We start from the raw sequence: 12,420 nt of genomic DNA, 5'->3' as shown, positions 1-12,420 counted from the left end.
TTTTAACCTGGTTTATCACTTTTCGTAATTTGTCTACCAATAACCTTTGTACCTTATGTGATTTATTTGTCATCATTGCATATACGATGGCAATTATGCTTAAAGTTGCGCATTTTTCAACAATGATGGAGGAACTAGTCGTTTGTGATGATCTCTATAAATTGCGACGGAGTGATGCCTCTGTATACAACCATACAATCTTTGGCGGTAAGCTCTCTGGATAAAGATAGAGCGACGTTACGCATGCGCCCGAGGGGTCGTTGAAGAATCCAGTAAATAGAACCCTGGAGCACGAGCCGAGTGTCGGCGCTGACGTCACGGCCCAACGTTGGGAGCTCGAGCTGAGTTGTAAGCGCGAGCTCAGACCGAGGCGCGCCGCTGCAGACATGGTCTCCGGTCGGAGCGACTCCGCCGTCCTTTGAGGGGAATACCGCCGACTCGCTCCTGACTGCGGGCTTTTCTTCTTCCAGCGACGGGAACAAAGCGACGGACGGACATTTTGGATCGTTTGCAGCCGTTCCGGGGCAACAGCATGTCCTCCGTGGCAGTCGCTGCCTCCAGGAGGCAGTCCTGCTATCTGTGCGACCTGCCCCGCATGCCGTGGGCGATGATCTGGGATTTTACCGAGCCCGTTTGCCGCGGATGTGTCAACTACGAAGGCGCCGATCGGATCGAGTTTGTTATCGAGACAGCCCGACAGCTGAAGCGGGCACACGGCTTCCAGGAGGGTCGCTCTCCGGGCCCGGGGAAGCCCCAGCACGCCGGGAAGGAGATCAACCACTCGGGGGACCCGGGCTCCCGTCCGCCGCAGCCTCTGGACCGATTTCCGCTGTCCGACCGGCCGCCCCGGTTAGGACCGGAGTACCAGGCGGTCAGGCAGACCAACGGGCTCCCCATGCCAAACGGATTTCCAAAGCCCGATGAGCCCCCGGAGCTCAACCGCCAGAGCCCCAACCCCCGCAGGACTAGCGCGGTTCCTCCCAGTCTGGTGCCGCTGGTGAACGGCGGCATCCCGGCCGTCCACCCGCTGAACGGCCGCCCGGGCCAGATGGGTCTGCCCGGGGCTCTGGTCGGCTCCGTGGAGCATGGGAAGGAGCTGAAGGACAAGCACAGGCCGGAGAGCCTGTCGGACATGCCGGACAGCCACAAGGACTGGCTGGGGAAAGGTAAAACGGTGCGGGACCTGATGGCGCTGCACACGTTCGACAACAGGTTTAAGAAGGACCACGCCGCCATGCAGCGCGTGCTGGCCTACGAGGCGAGCGCCACTTCCTCCAAGACAGGTGAGCCTGTTTCCCTGGTTTCACACCTTTCAGAGCGGGGGTTAAAGGTGCATTTTAGCAGGAAGTCAGGCTCTTAGGAAGGACAGGCTGCAGACATGGACCCGCTGACCTCTCTGCACATGGAGGACACGCAGCTTCTCTGAAGCAGCGTGTTGTGAAACTCTGTTCTTCTTGGCTCAGCTTGGTGTTTATGTGCATTGTGGTGTGATTGTTAACCCCCCCCCCCCTCTCTCTCCTGCAGACAGGGGGAAGCATGCTCGCCCTGTGAAGAGGAAGGCCTCCCCAGAGCCAGACACCGAGAGCAGCGCCCCCAAAATGAACGGCAGTGAGGGCCAGCCGTGGCTCCCCTCGCCTTCCGAGGTCCTGAAGATGCCACCATCTTCTCTGCCCGGCTACTCAGCCGCCCCTCCTTCCACCATTTCCCCCCATTCCCGCACCACGCCCCCTGAAGCCGCCACAGCACAGAACGGCCAGTCCCCCATGGCGGCGCTCATCCACGCCACTGACAATGCCGGCAGCACGGGCTCGCCGAAGGATGGCAACCAGGTACACTCCACCACGGCGGGGGCTCGGAGGAACAGTGGCAGCCCCCTGTCTCCCTCTTCAGCCTCTCAGAGGCGACTGGCCCAGAGGGAGGGGCCTGTAAGCACCAACCCTTCTGCTCCACATGTGACGGGCGGCATGGATTCCCATGTGCCGCCTCCAGCTCAGAGCATTCCGGACTCCTCCGTGCCTCCCGGCAGCGTGCCGCTGTGCTGCACCCTGTGCCACGAGCGGCTGGAGGACACACACTTTGTCCAGTGCCCCTCGGTGCCCTCCCATAAGTTCTGCTTCCCCTGCTCCCGGGAGAGCATCAAGCAGCAGGGTGCCACCGGCGAGGTGTACTGCCCCAGCGGTGAGCGGTGCCCGCTGGTCGGCTCCAACGTGCCCTGGGCCTTCATGCAGGGGGAAATAGCCACCATCCTGGCTGGAGACATAAAGGTGAAAAAGGAGAGGGACCCTTGAAGTGGCCGCCGGCGCTTTTTCTCTGCTGCAGGACATAAAGTAAACAGTCGGGCTTGGGAGGAACCGACGTGTACATAACCACACGGCACGGACGTGAAGGATGCGTGTACTTCTTAAACATGGCTGTAAAATTTTTGATTATTGTTTTTCAGTACATTGTGTTTCTATATTTTGAAGATAAAGAGGTATGTACTCTTCCTCACCTCATTGTTTCTGTGTACTTTAGGTCTGGACAGAGTCCCTGTCAAACATAGAATGTGACTAATTTGAGCACTTGGCTAAAAATATTAATAAAAAAAAAACAATGAAAATATGCTTTTAGCTGTACATGTATGCACTTGTTTAAGGAAAAAAAAACTTGCCAAATACAGTTTCAGATCTTGTAATAATACATCAAGTGTCTCTGGTTTGCTTATTTTCTGCGTTGGCTGATCTCGGGGCGGCTCGCACACAGACGGCCTGGTTGTGAAACAGCCATGACGCAATCCCTCCCAGCAGGAGCAAACTGGCTTCCAGGGAAGAGTCGCTGGAAAGAAAGTGTCAGATGGATGGATGGATGGAAGAGGTGGGAGGCAGGGAAGGCTCAGGGTGAAGTCGGTTGCATAAACATTGTGTACAGTAAATCACACGAGGAGGCGGGCCGAGGCCTCCCATCAGTTCTGCTCAGGAGAGATAAGGAGCTCTAAAAATACCCGCCAGTAAACGTTTAAACACCTGCTGAGAGTTTGTTTATGTTGAAATGAGCTGCAGCTTAACCTCTTCTTCACGAGGCCTCGATTTACGGCCTCCTGTCTGACATGGCAACCCAAAATAAGTCAAGTAGATCTTCACAGCTAGCAGGGCCGTGTGTATAATCTGGTCTCTACACAAAGCTGCGATGTGAGATTACTGCAGCCGTGTCGGAATCAGCATGTGTGTTACTGGGTCACAGAAAATTCAGTTGATCTCTAAAGGACAACCAGACGATGGCGGCTCAGGTCTCACATCTGATGAGGAACTGTTCTACAGTAGACATGAAGCTGAGCAGGTTTCCAGGTGTTGTATAGAAATATCGCAGGAAGTCATCAGATGATGATGATGATGATGGACAGCTCTATCAACGGTCAGAGTCAGGAGAACCCATGTTTAGACCCACATTCACCTTAGAAACACCAGGAGGGTCCAGAAAGACATGAAGACCAACATAGTTTATAAGAAGAGAGAATACTTCACTATGAAACCCCCTCATCTCCATGGAAACTGACAGGACCTTCATCTCCATGGAAACCGGCAGGACCTTCATCTCCATGGAAACCGGTGGTACCCATCCTATTGTCCTTGAGGATCGCCTTCCTGCCTTTCTCCCTGAACTCTGCAGAATATGGAGTTAATAACTGGGTTGTTAAAACTAATCTGGTTCAGATAAACGACCAGACGTCGGTAAAAAAGTTCGCACCGCGGCTGGTTTGGACGCCGACGCTCCGTCGACTCGTCGCCGTCGTGTTAGCATTGCTGCAGCCTGCATGGATCTCATGCCCGTGCAGGCCACCCGTGACGTGTTTGGATGAGGCATGATGTTCATGTGTTCGCCGTGTTGCTGACTAACAGGCCTTCGTGTCGCTGACTCGTCTGCAGGAGCAGAATCTGGCGGCAGATCCAGCTCGTTGCCTGGATTCCAGCGAAAACATACTGGAGACATGAGGTCACAGCGGCGCTCTGCTGGGAGACTTTTAAACGGCGTAAAGCCCACTGGGTTTTCCACATGCGTCTGTTGCAGTGCATGCAACAGACCCGGGGGCTTACAGTTTAAGCCCCCGGGAAGCTGATCCCAACAGGAGGAGCTGCTTCATGACTTATTTTTTGCTTTGCTGTGTTTTTTGTAAGTTCAGACTGAGCAGACATGAGTTCAGGAAGAAAAACAAGGAGTAAGGAGAGGCCCTGCCTGGGCGCAGGGAGGGAGGGGGGTTGTTATAAATGCCTTGCTCAGAGGTCACGTGCTCCTCAGTGGAATTCCTGAGTCACCCTCCTCCCTACCTCCCTCCCCGCTCGTCCTCTGCCGCCTCCCCCTCGCTGCTGCAGCAACACGCCTTCTACTGTTCCTGGCTGATCAGAGCGGATGAATGGGCGCCTGTGTGTGTGTTTATGCTGGCCCCTGGCGCTTCCAGCCGCCATTCAGAGACGGAATAACGTTAACCCTTTCCCTGCTTGCAGGCTGCTTTTCCATCACCCCCCCCCCCCCCCCCCTCCCGTCTGCACACCGTGTTCAGACGGGAGGAGCTAGCAGATGCAGCAGCATGAAACAGATTCAACTGGAAAAGCATGGAAAGGGTTTTTAACAACGTTGGGTTGTGAAACGTTCTCAGGTGCCTTTCAGACAATCCGCTGCTACCGATCTAAAGCTGCACTTTGTTCCGTTGCTGCGTTTCTGGTGAGATTAAATCATTTCAGGTCAACAGACTAATGGGTCAGCTGTGGGTTTGGTTACGTAATGCTCTCCCTTGCTGATGAAATTCCTCTTATGTTCTGGTGCAATCAGCAGTAAGTACTTCTTACCAACAGCATGTGGTGGCAAAACACACCCAGCTTCCAAATAAAAACCATTCTTTAAATGAATTTAAAGAAACAAATATTTAAATATATCAGTTTTTACTGTGCGACGCATCACTGGTCCACCGCCAGGATGATGTTTGATGTTCGCCTGCACCTCCAGGGTCTTTGCCGTGTTCCACATGCAGCCTTACAACGTTGTCTCTCTTCATAGCGAAGCTAGGCAGGTAAAGAGAAGCACTGAAGACCTCTAACAGCTTCTGCACCTGTGTGCACGACCTGGGAGCATGCACATGTTTGTTGCATCTCACATGTTGGCTCTCTTCATAATGAGACCCCCTCCCCCAGAAGTAGACCCTTCGCCATCACTGCGGGAGCTTTCCGGTGCAGCGTCATTTAAACCTTGAGTCTCGCCCAGTTCTTGGCTGTTTGAACAGAAGTGGGAACCTTTACTGCATGGATCTCATGTCCATGCAGGCCACCACCTGTGACGTGTCCCCCACTGTCTGATGGTGGTTGGGGGGGGGGGGGGGGACTTCAACTCTGGACTTCATTTCCAACAACAGCACGGAACATCCTGAACAGATTTTGAATAGGTGATGTTGGGGAGCTAGAATGATGTGAAAGTTGCGCCCTGCTTTGGCCCCTCCCCCTGTCCTGGCTCCTCCCCCTCTGGTTCTGCTCCTTGCGTGATCCGAGGCTTTTTTATTCGCAGCTTTTTCCACCAACGATTTTCTCTTTCTCGGCTGTTTAGCAGGAGGAGGCAAATAAACCGAGCCGGGTCGGGAAATCCTTCCTGCATTTTCTCAGTCATGTTTGCCTTCCGAGTTTCTTCTTCACTGCTTTGTATTTTCATCCTAACACGCTGTTTATATGCAGGGTGTGGCTATCAGGTATGTGCTGCTGGAGGGGGAGGAGGGGAGCCGGGAGAAGAAGCTACGAAATATAAGAAATGAACAACTCCATTTGGGTAGGAACGTTTGGATTGGTCAGAGTTTTTACAGATTTACAGTAAACTGAGGGGTCTAACTATATTTCTTATTGTTCATTATTACAGAATGTATAGACTACTATCAGGACAAGGAACCACTTCACCCAGAGGAACATGTCTCTGAGTAACATTACCTACCCCAGCTTTAGGCTGACAGTGCAGCAACGTTTGTTATCATAGTCGACACACAGAGCTGCCATGTTTCTGCAGCAACTACTAATTTGGGTGATATCGCCAAATATTATTATAATTTCTCAATTTTTGCTGATATTACAGTAACATTCATAAAAATAAGATCAGTGCTTTGTGATCCAGTTATCAACACATTATTCCACGGCTTTTTGAAAGTTCAGGAAGGAGATCTTCAGGCAAAAGGTTGGGAACCACTGGTTTCCATGGAGATGAAGGTCCTCCTGGTTTCCATGAAGATGAAGGTCCTCCTGGTTTCCATGGAGATGAAGGTCCTCCTGGTTTCCATGGAGATGAAACCTGCTAGTCTCATGGACCTACTGTGAAATAAGCTTCTAGCTGGACCTCCAGGAACATTCAATGCCTTGGCTCTGTTTTTGTGACCTTTTCCTTGTTCATACAAAACAGTGATTTTCTCTGAAACGTCTCTTAAATTAGCATCTTTAACTTTAACAATCCAGGAATCTGAGGTGTTCCAGCCTTCAGCAAGCCTGATGTGAGTAATGAAAACCTTGCCTCAGGTGTGCTTGAGACCAAATCTGAGTTGCATATGTGGACTTGTATTCAGCGGGTTGAATCGTTTTGAGCAGGGATCCCCAACCCTGGTCCTCAAGGACCGGTGTCCTCCAGGTTTTCCAAGTGTTCCTGCTGGAACACACCTGACTCAGACTCAGACAAGCTCTGCACATGTCTGATAAATACACATTGATCTGAATCCGGTGTGTTGCTGCAGGGAAATCATCTGGTTTTCTTTTAGGAGGAGATATTTACATGTTCTACTGTGTTCCAGGTGACTCTGACCCAGTAGCACACATGTAGATCCTGACACATCTGTAAAGTCACACGTCTCAGGTTTGTGCAGAGACTGGATTGTACATACAGCTTGCTAGCTGGGAAGATTTCCTTTTCTTATTTTTCATTTTTTCATGTCAGACAGAAACATAAACATTAAGAGGGATTTAAATTAAGGAGGAAAATGGAAACTTCAAGAAGAAAAACAGCTTCCTCTTTTACGGATAAAAATAAATGTGCAGATCATGATGAATAACGTGGGATGTTGATGAATTCCAGCACCGAGCAGGCCGTGTACATGCTCCAGAAAGGAGTTGGCTTCAGAAAATGCAGGCGTTTTGCTTTCATGGGTCATTCCACTATGGCACAAACAGACCAAACCACTTAAATTAAACAACAAGAACAACCTAAGGATGATCTGACTGCTGCAGACCCTACGGTCAGGAACTCCTGGTAGCTTCCACAGAAACGCTGCCTGGTTTTAAATAAAGCATAAACGGGACGGTTTGTGTCATCCCATCACAGTTAAACAGCAACCAGGATTCTTCCTGCACGGTCGTTTTATGGTCGCACACACCAACCTTTCATTCTCTGCTTCTGTGTCTGAACTGCTCAGGGAAATTCCACGTAAGCTCACAGCATCACATGTCCAGTCATTTGGAGCAGAATCCCACCACAGATGGAGTTTTTACACCTGGATGCCACCATGACTGCTGCTCCTCACCGGAGCGGGAAAGGAACGTGGCAGCCATCCTGGTCAGAGGGAATCCCAGCTTCTTCATGCAGGAATTCCAGGAAACCTCAGTCTGTCTTTTAAGATTCATATTTGAATTTGAAGCCAACTTTTATCATAAAAGATCATCTCCTGTCAGTGAAGTTATTGTCTTTTGTACCTATTAGCATTGTACCCATCACAACTCCTGAATGAGGGGGGGTTTCTCCTGGCGATTTGGATAAAAAATTGTTGTGAACGAACGTTGTTCGCTGCTGCAGTTCGCCTTCTTCTTCACTACCGTTGCATTTGACTGCACTACCGGTAACTACTTAACACTGTGGACATGGGTAATGTCTTCTTCTGTGGTGCTTTTAAGGGTGCATTTCCATCAGGATAGTTCAATTCAATTCAATTCAACTTTATTTATATAGCGTCAAATCACGGCAATGCCATCTCAAGACGCTTTACAGACAGAGAGGAAAACATAATGAAGGCCAATTCATAATAGCCTATATAAGGAAACCAACAGATTGAGTTGAGTCCAACTCAATCTCCCATCCTGAGCAAGCACACTGGCAACAGTGGGAAGGAAAAAACTCCCTTTTAACAGGAAGGAAACCTCCGGCAGAACCCGGCTCAGGACAGGCAGCCATCTGCCTCTGCTGTGTGGGGGGAAAAGGACAGAAAGACAACAGACAACAGGAACTGCTACTCCCGGCCAGGGAGACCTGCTGAGACAGGAGACATACATGTTAATGATGCTACACTGTTATGGGGGGGGGGGGGGGGGGTAAAAGAAAGAGATAAAGAGAAAAAGAAAGAAGCTCAGTGTATCAGGAAATGTCCCTCAGCAGTCTAAACCTATAGCAGCATAACTAAGGGATGCTAACCATCCCTAGCTATAGGACTTATCAAAAAGATAAGTCTTCAGCCTAGTCTTAAAGGTGGGGAGGGTGTCTGCTTCCCTAACACTAACTGGGAGCTTATTCCATAAGAGAGGGGCCTGATAACCAAAGGCTCTGCCTCCTGCTCGGCTCTTTGAGACTCTAGGAACCACAAGTAAGCCTGCAGTCTGCGAACGAAGTACTCTGCTTGGTATATAAGGAACAATGAGGTCTTTGATATATAGTGGTGCCTGGTTGTGGAGGGCTTTATATGTAAGGAGAAGGATTTTAAATTCTATTCTAGATTCAACAGGCAGCCAATGAAGAGAGGCTAAAACTGGAGAAATATGAGCTCTCATGCTGGTTCTGGTCAGGACTCTGGCTGCAGAATTCTGGATCAGCTGAAGGCTTTTCAGGGCATATTTAGGACAGCCCAGTAATAGAGAGTTACAGTAATCTAGTCTCGAAGTAACAAAAGCATGAACCAGTTTTTCTGCATCACTCTGAGACAGAATGTCCCTAATTTTGGCTATATTACATAAATGAAAGAAGGTTGTTTTAGTAACCTGCTTAATATGTGGGCCAAAGGACAAGTCAGGGTCAAATATTACTCCAAGGTTTCTCACTGTAGCACTGGAAGCTAAAGTAATGCCATCCAGGTTCATTACAAAACTGGAAAATTTAGCTCTGAGTTTTTCAGATCCAACGAGAATTACTTCAGTCTTATCTGAGTTTAAGAGGAGAAAATTTCTAGACATCCAAGTCTTTATGTCTATGAGACAATTTTGTAGCCTATTGGGCTGATTTGTTTCATCTGGTTTAAAGGATAAGCATAGTTGAGTATCATCTGCATAACAATGAAAGTTTATTCCATGCTGTCTAATAATTTTGCCTAAAGGGAGCATATATAGCGTGAAGAGTATTGGTCCAAGTACAGAACCTTGAGGAACTCCATGACTTACTGTAGTTTGGGAGGAGGACTTGTCATTTACATGAACGAACTGAAGTCTATCAGATAAATATGATTTAAACCAGCTTAACACTGTACCTGTAATTCCAATCACCTGTTCTAGTCTCTGTAACAGAATGTTGTGATCGACTGTATCAAATGCAGCACTAAGATCAAGCAAGATAAGTACGGACACAAGTCCTTTGTCTGAGGCCATAAGAAGGTCATTAGTAACTTTCACCAATGCTGTCTCAGTGCTATGATGAGCTCTAAATCCTGACTGAAACTCCTCGCATAAATTATTTCTGCTCAGGTGGGCATGTAGCTGAGCTGAAACTATTTTCTCCAGAATTTTGGACATAAACGGGAGATTAGATATAGGTCTATAATTTGCTATCACCTCTGGATCCAGAGATTGCTTTTTAAGTAAAGGCTTGATTACAGCAGTTTTAAATGATTGTGGTACATATCCTGTCACTAAAGACATATTGATAAGATTTAGTAGTGATGTATTAATTAAAGGGAAAATGTCCTTAAAGAGGCTCGTTGGGAGAGGGTCTAAGATACAGGTGGATGGTTTAGATGAAGCTATTATTTTAGTTAATTCAGAGGGTTGGACAGGACAGAAACTATTTAGACACAAGTCAGATCCTGGTTCTAAGGATGCTTCGGAGACCACAACAGGCTCAACATTATAGGTAGAAGGAAGAGTATTGTGAATTTGATCTCTAATAGTGTCAATTTTATTCCTGAAAAAATACATGAAATCATCACAGCTAAGTGAGAAAGGAATACATGGCTCCACAGCGCTCCGGCTCCTAGTAAGCCCGGCTACAGTGCTGAAAAGAAACCGAGGGTTGTTTTTGTTTTCCTCTATCAATGATGAATAATAAGCTGTTCTTGCCGTACGTAAGGCTTTTTTGTATACGATTAAACTTTCTTTCCAGGTTAAGTGAGACTCCTCTAGTCCTGATGAACGCCATCTGTTTTCCAAACGCCTTGATGCCTGTTTTAGAGCTCGAAGCTGGGAATTAAACCAGGGAGCCTTCATAATCTTACCTAATTTCTTCTTCTTTAGGGGGGCAACATTATCCAAGGTTGTACGCATTGAAGCTGTTATAGTATCAGCATGCTGATTAATCTGAGCAGGAGTAAGGCTTAAAGGGGGACTCTCAGTCATGCTAACACATGGTAGAGGTGAAAAAATTGATTCAATTGATTGTTTAAATTTTGTAATATTATTGTCTGATAAACATCTACTATAGTAGAATTTATTTTTGGTCAGTGAGTAATCAAATAAAGTGAATTCAAAGGTAAATAAGAAGTGATCGGACAAGACAGGGTTTTGAGGAAATACTTTGAGCTTATCAGTCTCAATACCATATGTTAGAACCAGATCAAGAGTATGGCCATGAGAGTGAGTGGCTCCATTGACATTTTGTGAAAACCCAATTGAGTTTAGAATAGAGCTAAAGGAAATGTTTAAACTATCATTTTCATCGTCAACATGAATATTAAAATCACCTAGTACAATGACCTTATCAGTAGTCAGCACTAACTCAGACAAGAGATCAGAGAATTCGGTCAGAAACTCGGAGTAAGGTCCAGGTGGGCGATACACTAATGCTAAAAGGAGCAGTTTCTCTGAATTCCATTTTGGATGAGATAAATTTAATGTCAGGAATTCAAAGGATTTATAGTTAGTTTTGTGCTTAGGATTAATTAAAAATTCTGACTTAAAAATAGCTGCAACACCTCCTCCTCTGCCTGTAGTTCTAGGAATGTGAAAGTTTAAATAGTTAGCTGGCGTAGCTTCATTAATACTAACATAATCCTCTTGCTGTCACCAGGTTTCCGTAAGACAGAGTAAATCAATGTGGTGATCACCTATCAAGTCATTGACTAATAAAGACTTATTTGGGAGGGATCTAATATTCAGTAGGCCACACTTTATTGTCTTATTTTCAGATTTTATTAGATCCATTGTTTTTATTTTTATGAGGTTTTCACGATTAACCCCAGAAGTGTTTTTGTGTTGTTTAATTCTTACTGCTGGGGAGTTGTATAAGGTCGGAATGGGGTTTTGGGTGGGCGGCGGCAGGTGGGAAGCTGCAGAAAAGTGTGTAGGACTACAATTCTGCCTCCTGGTCCCAACCCTGAGTTGTCAATTTAGCTGACTAATAAAAGAGTCCATATTGCTAGATAAGAGAGCGGCTCCATCCAACGTGGGATGGATGCCATCTCTCCTAATAAGACCAGGCTTTCCCCAAAAAGCGCTCCAATTATCTATAAAACCCACGTTGTTATCGGGACACCACCTAGACAACCAGCGGTTGAAGGATGACATGCGGCTAAACATGTCATCGCTGATTAAATTTGGCAAGGGACCAGAGAAAACTACGGAGTCCGACATGCTCTTGGCAAAGTTACACACCGAAGCAACATTAATTTTAGTGACCTCCGATTGGCGTAACCGGGTGTCGTTACCGCCGACGTGAATTACAATCTTACGGTATTTACGTTTAGCCTTAGCCAGCAGTTTCAAATACGATTCGACGTCGCCTGCTCTGGCCCCAGGAATGCATTTGACTATGGTCCCCGGTGTCTCTAGTGCCACGTTTCTGACTATGGAACTACCTATAATCAGGGTTTCTGCCTCAGCGGGTGTGTCGCCGAGCGGGGAAAATCTGTTAGAAACGTGAACAGGTCGGTGGTGGCCAGTGGGTTTTGGTTTGGGGCTACGCTTCCGCCTGACCGTCGTCCAGCCCGCCTCGGCTCCCGGCTGCGCGGGAACTGCTGAGGGACCGCTAGGGATGGCTGCCCGGGCTGGTAGCTCCGCACTGGCTAATGGGGGCTTGCTGACTAACTGCTTCCCTAACTGAGTGCGGAGCTGGGCTTCTAACTCTTGGAGACTCGGTCCGGTTGGAGACTCGGTCCGGTTGGAGACTCGGTCCGGTTGGGGACTCGGTCCGGTTGGAGACTCGGTCCGGTTGGGGACTCGGTCCGGTTGGGGACTCGGTCCAGCTGTAGGGGGGTGTATCCATGTGAACCAAGATCGTGTTCACGCTGCACTTTGGTCAAACCAG

General features: G+C 48.0%; 1 protein-coding gene across 1 annotated transcript; it reads left to right on the top strand.

The window, feature by feature from the left end:
- The first annotated feature begins 322 nt into the window (after positions 1–322).
- irf2bp2b (interferon regulatory factor 2 binding protein 2b) lies at positions 323–2,673 on the top strand. The gene is made up of 2 exons (XM_079264990.1): positions 323–1,283; positions 1,525–2,673. Exons 1-2 carry the CDS (start codon positions 533–535, stop codon positions 2,286–2,288), a joined length of 1,515 nt encoding a protein of 504 aa, XP_079121116.1. The 5' UTR covers positions 323–532; the 3' UTR covers positions 2,289–2,673.
- The last annotated feature ends 9,747 nt before the right edge of the window (positions 2,674–12,420 follow it).

This window comes from Telmatherina bonti (assembly GCF_933228915.1).
Source record: "Telmatherina bonti genome assembly, chromosome: 3".
NCBI classification, from domain to species: domain Eukaryota; kingdom Metazoa; phylum Chordata; class Actinopteri; order Atheriniformes; family Telmatherinidae; genus Telmatherina; species Telmatherina bonti.
This window is presented reverse-complemented; position numbering and strand designations above follow the sequence as displayed.

Coding starts and splice junctions, on each gene's coding strand:
- irf2bp2b (XM_079264990.1), top strand. CDS start 533: ATGTCCTCCGTGGCAGTCGCTGCCTCCAGGAGGCAGTCCTGCTATCTG. Junction 1,284..1,524: donor CGCCACTTCCTCCAAGACAG/GTGAGCCTGTTT, acceptor TCTCTCCTGCAG/ACAGGGGGAAGCATGCTCGC.